Source organism: Trichosurus vulpecula, chromosome 4, assembly GCF_011100635.1.
Source record: "Trichosurus vulpecula isolate mTriVul1 chromosome 4, mTriVul1.pri, whole genome shotgun sequence".
NCBI lineage: Eukaryota > Metazoa > Chordata > Mammalia > Diprotodontia > Phalangeridae > Trichosurus > Trichosurus vulpecula.
The window spans coordinates 391,205,380-391,219,293 of record NC_050576.1 but is presented as its reverse complement, the minus strand read 5'-3'; the positions used below and the strand labels follow the sequence as shown (position 1 = coordinate 391,219,293).

The following is a 13,914-nucleotide window of genomic DNA, read 5'->3' as shown; positions in this document are numbered from 1 at the left end:
GCTCCTCTGAGTTAAACAGCAGAGTTCCTTTAAATTGATCCCCAGATTGCGTGATTTATCCACTCTGTGTGTGTGTGTGTGTGTGTGTGTACACATATACATGTGTGTGTGTGTACACATATACATGCATATGTGTAGCCTTAGCATTGCTAGTTATGAGCCTTTAGCATGGTTTCTGACATATAATAAGCGCTGTAAAATGCTAGTTGGCTGTCACTGATTACATTTGCTTTCAGTTTTCCACCTGTTGAGCTTTAGAGAAAGGAAATACGCTTAAAATAAGCAATAACTTTTATGCTTGGAAAACATTGTATTTGTAAGCCTGTGGTTTTTATATTAGATGAAAAATTGACATATGAAGAAGTTAAGTGATTTTATAGTCACATGGTCTGTTGATTTGAATTGGAAAGTTCAGTTCACAGCCACTGAATTCACTGATACTTGATTACCAAGTTTTCTGCCTTTTTTCCCCAATGGTTACTTTTCTCTTAATTACTGTTAGTAATTAATGAATATGCAAGAGGTTTCTACTGTTTTTAGTTTTAAAGGAACCATTAAGCCAACATTGAGAAAATTGTTATTAATTTTTTCCTAATTTTATAGTCCCTTAGTTTAGCATCAGTTTTCTCAGCGTTATTTATGTTTGTTTTTGGATTTTCGTTTAACAGTAGTGAGATTGTTCTATATACCACTTGTATTAAGTCACTTAGCTCATACTCCAGTCATCTGTTGAATGAACCTGCTACAAATACTTGGTAATAATGTAAAAACTCCTCATTTTACTAGCAATTGTAGTAGCTCATTCTACAGGATTGTACAGATCAATTTCTCCTTTAAGCAAGGCTGCAACTTAGGGGAAAAAAATGACTGGAATAGGTTTTGTTGTTGTTTTTTAAAAAATGCTGTGAATTTGCGTAGTAACTTGTTTTAAGCTTATCATAGTTAACCTTTAGTGTACTAATATTTTTTCCTTTGAGCAGTTGCTCAGCTTTAAAAAAGATACCTAATTTTCTAGAAGTGAATTTGTTAATATTATCTCAGTAATAATTCCTAGATCTGTGGTTTTTGTTGAATCTGAAGCCATCATAGCTTTAATATTGGTAGGTGATTTAAATTAAAAGGATAATCTTAAAATATATAGGTGTATCTCACATAGTAAAATATATGTTCCTAAGTTGTAACACAGATTTTTGTCAAGTAAACAAAATTTTTCATTGGGTTGTAATTTCAGAGTTTTGTACCAAGGGAAAAAAATTGGTTTCAAGCTGCAGACCTTACAATCACCAGAAAGGCTCATATTTAGTAGACATGGAGAAAATAATTTACCATGTTCAAGAACACAGGGTTCAAGACTCTTAAGTGTCAACCCAGGTGTTTGCTATAATAGTACCCAGTTTCTATAATTCAGATTTCCCCCCAATATCTTGTAGGAAATGGAATGATTTATGGTTTGTCCAACATCAAAGTCCAGATAAAGAGATCACCTAATCCTGACCTTACTTCCAGTAGTTTAGTAATTTTAAGAATACAGAAATATTCAGGTGCTCACAAAATCACTCCAAGTCATTTAAATCTTCTTAAAGTAGATCTCTGCCTTTAGCAGGACTTATTTCAAATTTTAATTTGTAAATGATATTAAATCATGTAGTAGTATCATTTTTAACATTGGTATTCACTAAAGGAATGAAGATGTTAATGGACACCTCATTTCTTATATTAGACTTTGTAGTTAGGTTGAGTTCATTTGCTCACTGTATTTGCAAATCTGTAATAATTAAGAGCCTGCTTATAAGTTGTCATGTAGTTTAAAGAAAATAGTAGGATCCAGTAAATTCTGTAATTGTTCCAGAGGGTAATGGGTGCTGCTCTATGCCATTTTTATCCTGCATGACTGTATGTTCATTTCAGAAGCCTCTGTTGAGACTACATTTTTAATCATACTCATTTTTTCCAAGTATTTGTATTGTTGCCTTTTGTGTAGACTAATTATGAAGTTGCTGCAGCCTTGACAGATAACCTTAGACAATTCTTATCAATGTTAGTGAGGCATAATTTCCCCACCTTTTTTCCTCATTTATAGAAAAAAGGCCATCTCAGGCAATCTGTGTTGAATCTTGGTGAGGGTCTACCCTTGGGAAAAGTCATCGATTACAGAAATTCAATTAGCCTTCATTTTTGTATGAGGAAAAGAGACTATTTGTTGTCCTAGGCATAGGAGGGATAAAATATAATATATGTTACTCTAATGTTGATGAAGAAGCACTGAAAAATGTTTAGGATGACCTTTAATTTAAATATTCTGGGGGGGGTTGTTATCTGCCTACAGCTGAAGAATATCTGTCCTTTGCCTTTGAGCACTGTCACCGTTCAAGTCAGAAAAATAAAAGGATGATTCTGATATATTTGCTGCCGGTAAAAATGCTGTTGGTGAGTGATTGTGCATCTTTTTCTAGATCTATTGACTTTGAAGTGGAAGAAATAGTGCCTTGATTGCAAATTTTAGATTCTTAGTTTATCATTATCTCAACTGTATTATGTCCTTGGAATAATAGAGGAAAAGGAGATTTGGGAGGTGGGTAGAACTTGGGGACATCTCAGCAGCTTTATGCTTCTGTTACCTTCCTTTAAAAACATGACCCCCTTTATCATGATTGTTTATTATTTTCACAAAGTGTGTAAGTTAGCTAACCTTACCTGAGAAAGACTGACTCCCAAAACAAGGAAAGTGTAAGTTCTCTTATTTCATCTTCGTTGTATTTTTTTCTTCCCATTAAAGTTATTTTTGGTATTTAAAGAGAAATGGATAGTATTTGTTAGGTTTAATTGAATTACTTTTCCTGTATTGAAAACATCCTTGTACAACTATCTTTAGGGTTAATACATTCTAAGAAAGCAGTCAATAGCTTTTTTTGTTTTACTTTATTATTTCCTGAATAAGAGTTTATAGAGATGCTTGTTCAGTTTATAAATACCAAAATCTTTGTTCCACAAAATGTAAACATTTTTCATAGGGTCATATGCCAACAGTTGAGCTTTTGAAAAAGTATCATCTTATGCAATTTGCAGAAGTAACCAAAGCTGTGAGGTACAGTATATTCTCCTATTTATTAATTTTTAAAATATCATAAAATTAGTTCAAGTGCATTTCTTACATGTAAAAAATGGTAATTGTCACTGGGATAATAAATTACATTTGTCTATCTTTTCTATCAATCACCATAGTGAAGGAAATCTTCTGCTCCTGAATGAAGCTCTAACAAAACATGAAACCTTCTTTATTCGCTGCGGTATTTTCCTTATTCTTGAGAAGCTGAAGATCATCACCTACAGAAATCTCTTTAAGAAAGTGTAAGCATGTCCCTCCTTTTTGTTAAATAATGAAAGATAGATATTGCACAGGGACCGGGGGAGACATTTAGTAGGGGTGAGGTATTTAGGTGTATGTAGAGAAATAGCTTTTTTTTTTTAATGTATCAATTCACATTTCAAATGTAAACAGAGTGTATTTGTTGGGTTTGTTTGGGTGTTTCTGGGGCAATATCTGCTAAAAAAAATCTGTTGATAACTTTTTAAAAAAACGTATCAGCAAGATTAAATGTGAACTACTAGAATGCATCATGTAGTATATAAATAAGTTATATTATGCAAATAAGTTATGAAGAAGAGAGGGTGTTCATTTTCTTGAGGCATGGAGAATTTGTCCTGTCAGTTTATTCTCTGGCTATAGTCCCACAGTTTTTTGTTTCTCCACGGACGAAGAAATGAAGCTGTCCAAACAGCTTTCCCCTGTTGTTCCCTAAGCCAAAGGACCGCTGTCCCATAGTGGACTTTATCCCATGGCTCATCAGCGGCTGCTTGTTGTTGTTTTGGCAATAGGTTAAGAAAAGATTTAATTCTCCTTTATGATTTGGAAATGCTTACATATATAATAAAAAAAAGAAGACTCTAAAACGTTGTCAGTATGAATCACATGCTTAAGGCATATGTTGAATTAGTTGCCCCTTTTATTAAAAATTAACCAGATATTTCTTTCCCTTCCATATGTCAGAAAATTAAATCCGTTACTATTATAGTTTTCTCTACAGTTAGTACTGTTAGAAGGCTTTTTTTTATCGAGTGTTTTCCCAGTAAGAGCTGGGTGTTTGAATGTCAGCAAGCAAAATAAGATCTTATAATCTTTTAAATCAAACTTTTGGTTAGAATGATAAATCTCTGGGTATCATCTCTAATGTATTAAGTTAATTGATACTGAAGGGATAAACACCTTTTAACTGTAGGAGATAACTTTGTAAATTAAACCCACGTTATCCCTAAAGAGGAAATTGACTTAGTAGATTTTATTTCCTATCATAATTTTTAGTTTTATTGAAGACTCACCTGTTACCTAAAGTATGCCGAATAATATATTTTTGGTTTTATTTCATCAATGCGTAATCAGTGATTTTTTTCTTTTCAAGTGGTACTGTATACTAAAATGTAACTAAAATGTATTTTCTCATTTCAGATATTTATTGCTCAAAACACATCAGCTTTCTCTTGATGCTTTTCTAGTTGCCTTAAAATTCATGCAAGTTGAAGACGTTGATATTGATGAAGTTCAGTGCATTTTAGCCAATCTCATATACATGGTATGTATTCAGTTTGATTTAATTTCAGTGGCTGTAATAGAATTTGATTTAGAATTTGCATTTTTTTATTCAAGTAAACCTAGCATTACTTAGTTATCTATTCTTTTTTGATGAACCATTTCAGTATCTTTCTCTTAATAAAGCCAGTTTTCTTTGATATGTACTGTAGTGTGCAGAGGGCTTCTATAGAAGTGTAATTTTGATTCCTGTACCAAGTTACAATGAAGTAACTTGGGTGATCATTGTGAATTTGTAATCATGCCAAAGACTGGATTCTAAGCTTTGCATCTTTAATGTGATTTCAAGAAGTATGAAGCCAATTCTAAATACCCTCCCTTTATTCTTTTCTCTTTTTTTCAGGGTCACATTAAAGGATACATATCTCATCAGCATCAAAAGCTAGTGGTTAGCAAGCAAAACCCCTTTCCTCCACTTTCAACTGTGTGTTGATTCTACAACACTAAGTCTAAACAATTTTTGCAGAAAATTAAACTTGCAAAACTTTTTTTTTAATAAGTCATGTAGTTGAAACTCAAAAGTAATCCTGTTACATTTGGAACTGGAATCTTGGAAACTTCTCATGGCTCCTTTCCCAGGGACACAGAGGCTATGAACTTGGCAGAGCACCTAGAGGACATGAATTGCTCCTTTATAAAATACAGCTTCTGTTAACTTCAATATGATCTGAAGTTTCTCTATAGGAAAAAAGAAAACATTCCTAGTCTACCATGAAGCTTTTATAAAACTTCTGAAAAGATGTTGTTTTGAATATTTTTAAGGCAGCTACACATTTTACTTTTCATAGTGTTATTCATAAAATGACCTTTGTACTTTTTCATTACTGTTTTGAAAAATAAACATTCAGGATATATGGAAATGGTGTGTTCTTTATCATCTTTCAGAATATTAGGGTTTCAGTATTCCATTTGAAAATCATTTTGCCCATAACAGCTTGGCAACCTTAGATTCCTTTAAGAGGCAAATTACATTTGATTTTGAATGCTTCTTTTCCTTGTATTTACTCATTATAGCCTACATTTCCAGATTTTACAGAATAAGCACATTTTTTTTTTCTGTGAAAAATGCTTTGGAAAGTCATTATGGCTCAGACCCCCAAATCATTGCAATTTTACAAGTTTGTTGCAAGAAATTACCTATAAATATCTATCCTCTTTGTCCCAGGGAAAGAACCCTTCTGGAGTTCAGAATCCTCACTTTCTGCCTGAAATAGAGAGGTAGACCCCCTGGTCCATGTTCTTCCTCATTCTCAGGTTTACTTGAACTCTGGCAAAACTGTCTTCCTCACTCCTTCAATCTTGTGAATGCAGTGAGAATGATTGGAAGAGCTGTAAACTAGCTCTTTGCTTTTCCATGACATAGCCCCCAGTAGTCTTGGAATTCCTAGCAACAGTCTGGTTTCAGACCTACTTGAACCATATCTCCATTTCTCAGTGTGGCAGAGATCCCCACAGAAGCATTCAGAAGTTACTCAAAAAAGGATATCATCTCACTGCAAGAGGTCTTCCTTGCTGTATTTTCATAATGAAATTTTTGTTCTACCAAAATAAATTTTCCAACATCCACAAGTACCCTCATTTGGAGAAGTTTGGTTTTATGTACATGTTAAACTCTGAACCACTATATAAATGTATGGTATTACTTTTAAAAAAATAAAATATTACCGGGATTTTTCATTTTTACATCATCTGAATTTCTCCCTGCATTCCTGTTCCTTTTTACTCCCAGAGAGCCATCCCCTTTAACCAAAAAAAAAAAAAAGATGAAGAGGAAGAAGAGAAAAAAGTAAGCAAACCTACTAGTATGTTGGGAAAAAAAATGACAGTGTTTGCAATGTTCCAAATTGCTAGACCCTCCACTTCTGCAAAGGAGTGGCCTGGGGGCGGGGAGGGGAGCAGTTGTCTTCCCTTATTTCTTCTTTGGGTGCATGCTTATTATTTGTAGTTTTGTAGCGTTCATTTTCATTTTTTTTGTGGTTCTTTCAAATTATATTGTAGTCATTGTGTAAATTTTCTTTTTTTTTTTTTAAATGCAATTTATTTATTTAACATATTTGGTTTTCAGCATTGATTTTCACAACATTTTGAATTACAAATTTTCTCCCCATTTCTACCCTCCCCCCCACTCCAAGATGGCTTATATTCTGGTTGCCCTGTTCCCCAGTCAGCCCTCCCCTCTATCACCCCCCTCCCCTCTCATCCCCTTTTCCCTTCCTTTCTTGTAGGGCAAGATAAATTTCTACACCCCATTGCCTGTGTATCTTATTTTTTAGTTGCATATAAAAACTTTTTTTGTTTTTGAACATCTGATTTTAAAACTTTGAGTTCCAAATTCTCTTCCCTCTTCCCTTCCCACCCACCCTCCCTAAGAAGTTGAGCAATTCAACCTAGGCCACACATGTATTATTATGTATAACCCTTCCACAATACTTATGTTGTGAAAGGCTAACTACATTTTGCTCCTTCCCAGCCCATCCCGCTTTATTGAATTTTCTCCCTTGACCCTGTCCCCTTTCCAAAGTGTTTGTTTTGATTACCTCCACCCCCATCTGCCCTCCCCTCCATCATCCCCCTGCCTTTTATTTTTTTTTTTTATCTTCCTCCCTCTTCTTTCCTGTGGGGTAAGATACCCAACTGAGTATGTATGGTATTCCCCCTCAGGCCACATCTGATGAGAGCAAGGTTTCTTGATTCTGCTTTTTTCATTTTCTATCCTTGCATTTAAATCTTTCTGTGATCCTCTGTATTATTCATATCCATCACTTCTTACAGTATAGCAATATTCTGTTACATCATTTCATAATTTGTTTAGATATTCTTCAGCTGATGGGCATCTGCCTTGTTTCTAGTTCATTGATATGAAGTATTACTTTTGCAGACAGTGCAGTATTATAAATAAGCACTAGAATCCGAGGACTTGAATTGGAATCACTGCCCTAGCATGACCATTTACTGGTTCTTTGACCATAGGCAGATCCTTAATCCTCTCCAAGACGCTTTTTCCATCCAAATTATGTGCATAAGTGTGAGAAGGACTAAAGAAGATGAAAACTTCTTTCCTAGATGTTTTTCTCATTGTCCCCTTTATTTTTTTAATCAATACAGTTCACATTTGAAGCAATGTTAATTTGCATACAAGGAATTAACATTTTCTTTAGAATTAACATACAGAAGATACTTAATTAGTTGGAAAGTTGAGTTTAGCATGTCATACATTCAAAAGTAACCTTGAATAGCATTCTATGGCCCATACTCAAAATGCTTGTAGCTAGGGAGAATCTTCTAGAGCGGAGATGGGAAACCTATGGCCTCAAGGCCACATGTTGTCTTCTAGGTTCTTGGGTGCAGCCTTTTGACTGAGTCCAAGTTTTGCAGAACAAATCCCTTTATTCAGGGGGTTAATTCTGTGAAGTTTGGATTCAGTCAAAGGGCTGCACTTGAGGACCTAGAGGGCCACATGTGGCCTTAAGACCAAAGGTTCCCCACCCCTGTACCAGAGCTTTCCTTTCCCTGGTATAGCTTCCAAGAATCCAAGGTCACCTCCATGTCGCAAGTCAGATCTCAGAATCAAGCTTTTCATTGCTCGTCATGACTGCCTCAAAGATGATTATTACGGCTTCTATATATACTGATACCTGTTGCAGAGCATGAAGTAGTGGGGATATTCTACAAAGAACTTGAAAAAATCCTTCAAACCAAGTTTGATACTTAGATAGTTTGTTGGGCACAAGGGAGGATAGTGAATATCATTCAAGATTAAGAAATATAAGAAAAAGTAATGGCTTATCCAACATTTCAGAAGCCTCAAGCCCATATTGTCTGCTCTGCTTAATTTTTTTTTAATCTTAACTGGCTGTGTGACTTTGGACGAGTCATTTAACCTGTCTCAACTCAGTTTCCTCATTTCAAAAATGAGGACGTTTTAATATATAACCTCTAAAATATTTTGCTCCATCAGTATCACTGAGAAGATCTGCTTGACATTCCTGTCACTTTGAGGATGTGGAAGAATTTCTCAAGGAGTTGTTTTTTTCCTTTGTCCTCCTAGTCACTGCCACTAGCCATTTGTAGGGTCCATGCTTTTTTCAGTCACAACCTATGTAGATTATATGTAATTTAAAACCATTTATGTAAAATTGATCAGTTTAAACATGAACATATTTCTTCATAGAGTATTATATATGCAGCACAGATTAGGAAGAAGGGTATATACAGGTGATCAGAGAGCCAAAAAAGTTGGTCATAGAATGGAAGGGGCCAATCCTTTTATTTTGATTTTTATAGATGAGCATAACTGGGCCAGGAACCCAAGTGCATTGACTACAAATGTAGTGATCTTTCTGTATCATTACTAGACCATTCTGCTTGTTGAGTTAGGCCTTCACAGAGTAGTCTCTTTTATAAATAATAGCTCAAAATATCAAATGTTCTGTCATTCATTGTAAGTGGAAAAAATATTTCAAAATGAAATGTTTTGTTTTCAATGTTTAATTAGCTCTCTCATTGATCCCAGTGGGGCTGTATTTTCTGTTATCTTTGCCTTAGCCCAATCACTTGATCCCGTGGCTCCATAGTCTTCATTTTCTGACCCCCTAGACGCCAACCTCTGCCTGTCTGCTTCAACAGTACTTTCCATGTGTGGTCATTGATCAGCATCTCTAAGAGGCAAAATGAGCTTGCTTCATCAGATTATTCACTTTGACTGTACCGCCCACTTTGGCCATATTGCCTTCCTATCCCTGGATGCACTCCCCTATTTCCATTTGACCATTTGTTTATCAACCCTGAACTCCAAATTGGACTTTGCCCTCTTTGGATCTGGCATTTTTCTCCTATACTACCCACTCCCAAACTGCTTCCTTTATGTCTTTTCAGCCTGGTTTGGATACTTATTGCAGGGGCCAGTCTGCTTACCTTGGTTTTGTGACAGGTCCATTCTCTTCAGTCTTTTGGCTGCTAATATGTCTTCTGATTCCTTTTGTATTCTTTCTTGGGAGTAGAACCTCTATCTCCATTGGCTAATTTTAAACTCGAGTTATAAGTTCTCAGCTTGCCCCACTTTGTAATTGTGAAAGGCCTGAACCTTGAATCTAACACAAGAAACAGAAATATTTCTTCTAACTATAGGTAAAAAAATTAGCCCCTTTACCATTCCTCTCCTAAAGTGTTCTTTAAATGCACTTTCTCATTAATGTTCACTAACTTAATACTTTTTGCATTTCATAGCAAAAACTTAGTGTGCCTACTACTAAAAAAGGCACATCATACAGGTTTGGAGTTTTTAAGATATGAAATTTTATTTTCTCTCCTGCTAGAATATAAGCTCCTGGAGGGTAGGAACCGATTTTGCCTTTGTGTAGTAGATGCATGTTGTTTCCTTTCTTGTTATCCTTGAAAATAGAGGTGGAAACAGAATTTTGGTTTACAGAAGTGTCAGCAAAAGCCCATGTACATGTACTGTTTATATCAACTGTTACACTTGTTAACCTTCGCTCAAAATAATCAGAATAAACTGCTGTCATTCACTGCTTTTCTAATTTATCTAAGCCAAGTTCTTAGAATCTGAGTATCCTTTTAAAAAATGGGTTTCAGTGTTCAAAATGAAGATAATTGGAAATTTGCATCATAAGCCACTTTTAAATGTTTATTGATGTTTCACTTGCTTTTAAATGGGCCTTAAAGTTCTTGAAGTTTATAAGACTGCGTGGCAAAATAAGGAGCTAGTCCAGAATCAGCCTTGCCTTTTACACATTGACTACATGGCCGTGGACAAGTCATTTAATCTCTCAGTCCCCTCAGCAACTTGGTGCAGTGGATTAAGTACTGAACTTGGAGTCCGGAAGACCTGAATTCAAATCCTGCTTCAGATACTTATTATCTGTGTGACCTTGGGCAAATCATTTAATCTCTCTCGGCCTTAATTTTGTCGTCTGTAAAGTGGAGATAATTATATCCCCTACTTGCTAGAGTTATTTCGAGGACCAAGGGAGATCACTGAAGCAAAACATTTTACAAACCTTAAAGCCCTGTATAAATACTAGCTGCTTTTACTGGTACTATAATTATTGATAATCCTAGTACTGCTAATAAAAATAACCGTTAGCTGTTGATCCATATGAGTAAAGGAATTTAGGTTTCTCGGTGAAAGTTCCCTATGCTAGTGAAATCACAAGTCTAGCCTCTGCTCTCTCCCAGACGAAACAAAACCAACCCTCTCTGACACAGTGGCCCACAATTTGGGTGGTGTATGCCTGCCCCTAAATGCATTGTGTATATACGGGTTGTAGCATAAATATCTACTATGCACTAGGACTAGGGATACAAAAACAAAAGTTAAACAAGCTTTCCTTAAAGATCTTACATCCTTTTTTAAAAATTTAATCTTTTTTTAGATAAACATTTATTTTCTCTTCACTACCACTTCTCCCTCACCTTGGGGGAAAAAAGAAAAGAAAAACAAAACTGAGATATATACATGAGCAAAGCAACATTGGCCATGTCGAAAAATACATGTCTTATTCTGTTGGCTGAGTCCATCTGTGTCAGGAGGTTGAGCGTGTGTGTCATCGTGGGCCTCTGCGACCATGGCAGGTTATTGAGCTGAATAAAGTTATGAGTCATAGAATAAGTTAACCAGCACAGCAGGCCTGGGAGTGGTTTAGTTAAGTTTGGTGATCTTAAAAGAAGGAAGTGTGTGGAAAAATGAATATTTGGAAAGAAAAGGGGAGGAAGGCTGGAGAACTTAACCATCGCGTACCCAGGGTGTACAGGTAAAAGTCTATACAAAAAAAGTGGAAAGGAAGGGGCCCAGTAGTATAGTATGTGAAATTGTGCTACAAACCAGGTTGATGAGTGGAACACATTAGGTGTACAACACGTGGAAGCAAACAAACAATAGTCCAGTGTTAGATAAACCCAAAGGCCCCGGCTGCTGCAGTAAGGATTCACTTATCAACAGAAACCCCTGGAAAACTGGAAAGGATCTGACAAAAATTCAGTATAGGCCAACTTTCTGTCCTGTGTACAAAGATGAGCTCCAAAGGCATCTGGTATTTAGACATAATGGTTGACATAAATTAGAGGAGCAAGAAAGAAACTTTGGAAATTAATAGAAAGGATGTGAATTCATGACCAAATGCGATTGAGGTGATCACAGAAAATAAAATGCATGATTTTAAGATTACATTAATTGAAAAGTTTTTGTACCAAACCAGCACATTTAAACTATAAGGGACAGTTAACTGGGGAAAATATTTGTGGTAAGCTTACCTGATAAAGGTCAAATTTCAAAGTATATAAGGAACTGATTCGAATTTATAAGAACAAAAGCCACTTGTCAATTGACAAATAGGATAAGGATAAAATTGACAAATAGAACTGATCAGACAGTTCTAATAAGGAAAAAGTCCAAGTTATCAACAACTGTATGATCATGCTCTAAATCACTAATCACAGACATGCAGATGAAAGTAACTCTGAGGCTTCACCTGACGTGCATCAAGTTGGCGAAGTTGACAAAATGACAAGTGTAGGGTCTATGGGAAAACAGGCCCTTTAATGCATTGTTGGTGGAGCGATAAACTAGTTCAATCATTCTGGAAGGCACTTTGGCTCTGCGATACCACTACTCAACTTACACCCCAACAAGGTCAAAGAAAAAGGAAAACATATGCATATAATATACATATCCAAACATGTACAAACCCAGTCTTTTATATTAGCAAAGGACTGGAAACTAAGAGGAATGGCTGCATAAATTTTTAGTGTAGTATAAAAAAATGGTAAAATGTACTTTCAGAAAATTTATATGAATTGATGCAGTGAAGCAAACAGAACCAAGAGACTAATTTATGCAATAACAACATTGTAAATGAAAACATCTTTGGAAGAATTAAGACCCCTCATCAATGCAGTGACCAAAAATATCTCAGAGCATTGATGATGATGATTCACTTTTTGACATTAAAGTGATAAGACTCAAAATGCAGAATAATAGTGAGGTGGTTTTTTTATTTTTTTGGCATGGTCATTTGGGGGATTTGATTTTTTTTGTTTTTTTAAATTTATTTAATTTATTTAATATATTTAGTTTTCAGCATTGATTTTCACAAGAGTTTGAATTACACATTTTCTCCCCATTTCTACCATCCCATCACTCCAAGATGGTGTATATTCTGGCTGCCCCGTTCCCCAGTCAGCCCTCCCTTCTGTCACCCCACTCCCCTCCCATCCCCTTTTCCCTTCCTTTCTTGTAGGGCAAGATAAATTTCTATGCCCCATTGCCTGTGTATCTTATTTCCTAGTTGCATGCAAAAACTTTTTTTTTGTTGTTTTTGAACATCTGTTTTTAAAACTTTGAGTTCCAAATTCTCTCCCCTCTTCCCTCCCCACCCACCCTCCCTAAGAAGGCAAGCAGTTCAACATAGGCCACATGTGTATCATTATGCAAAACCCTCCCACAATCCTCATGTTGTGAAAGACTGACTATATTTTGCTCCTTCCTAACCTATCCCCCGTTAATGAAAGTGTTGCTTTTGATTACCTCCTCCCCCTATCTACCCTCCCTTCTATTGTCCCCCCTTTTTTTTATCTTCTTCCTCCTTCTTTCCTGTGGGGTAAGATACCCAATTGAGTGTGTATGGTATTCCTTCCTCAGGTCAAATCCAATGAGAACAAGATTCACTCATTTCCCCTCACCTGCCCCCTCTTCCCTTCCTACAAAACTGCTTTTTCTTGCCACTTTTATGTGAGATAATTTACCGCATTCTATCTCTCCCTTTCTCTCTCAACATATTCCTCTCTCGTCCCTTAATTTGGTTTTATTTTTTTAGATATCATCCCTTCATATTTCAACTCACCCCGTGCCCTCTGTCTCTCTCTATGTGTGTGTGTGTGTGTGTGTATATATATATATACACATACATATATATATATACACATATACATACATACACACACACATATATATGGATATAATATATACATATACACATATACATATATGCATATTCCCTTCAGCTACCCTAATACTGAGGTCTCATGAATCATACACATCATCTTTCCATGTAGGAATGTAAACAAAACAGTTCAACTTCAGTAAGTCCCTTGGGATTTCTCTTTCTTGTTTACCTTTTCGTGCTTCTCTTGATTCTTGTGTTTGAAAGTCAAATTTTCTATTCAGCTCTGGTCTTTTCACTGAGAAAGCTTGAAAGTCCTCTATTTTATTGAAAATCCATGTTTTGCCTTGGAGCATGATACTCAGTTTTGCT

The 13,914-nt window shown here is 35.7% G+C and overlaps 1 protein-coding gene across 2 annotated transcripts in view; it reads left to right on the top strand.

Annotated features, from left to right (window-relative positions):
- Window positions 1–6,259, top strand: part of PCID2 (PCI domain containing 2) — a 49,937-nt gene extending 43,678 nt beyond the window's left edge. Inside the window, exons 10-14 of one of the 2 annotated variants that reach the window (XM_036757077.1) lie at window positions 2,327–2,427; window positions 3,012–3,085; window positions 3,223–3,348; window positions 4,505–4,628; window positions 4,989–6,259. In XM_036757077.1, coding sequence (XP_036612972.1) covers window positions 2,327–2,427; window positions 3,012–3,085; window positions 3,223–3,348; window positions 4,505–4,628; window positions 4,989–5,078 — 515 coding nt within the window. In that variant the 3' untranslated portion in view covers window positions 5,079–6,259. The remainder of the gene's footprint in view (window positions 1–2,326; window positions 2,428–3,011; window positions 3,086–3,222; window positions 3,349–4,504; window positions 4,629–4,988) is intronic. The other variant, XM_036757078.1, reaches the window with a different exon arrangement.
- Window positions 6,260–13,914: the final 7,655 nt, after the last annotated feature.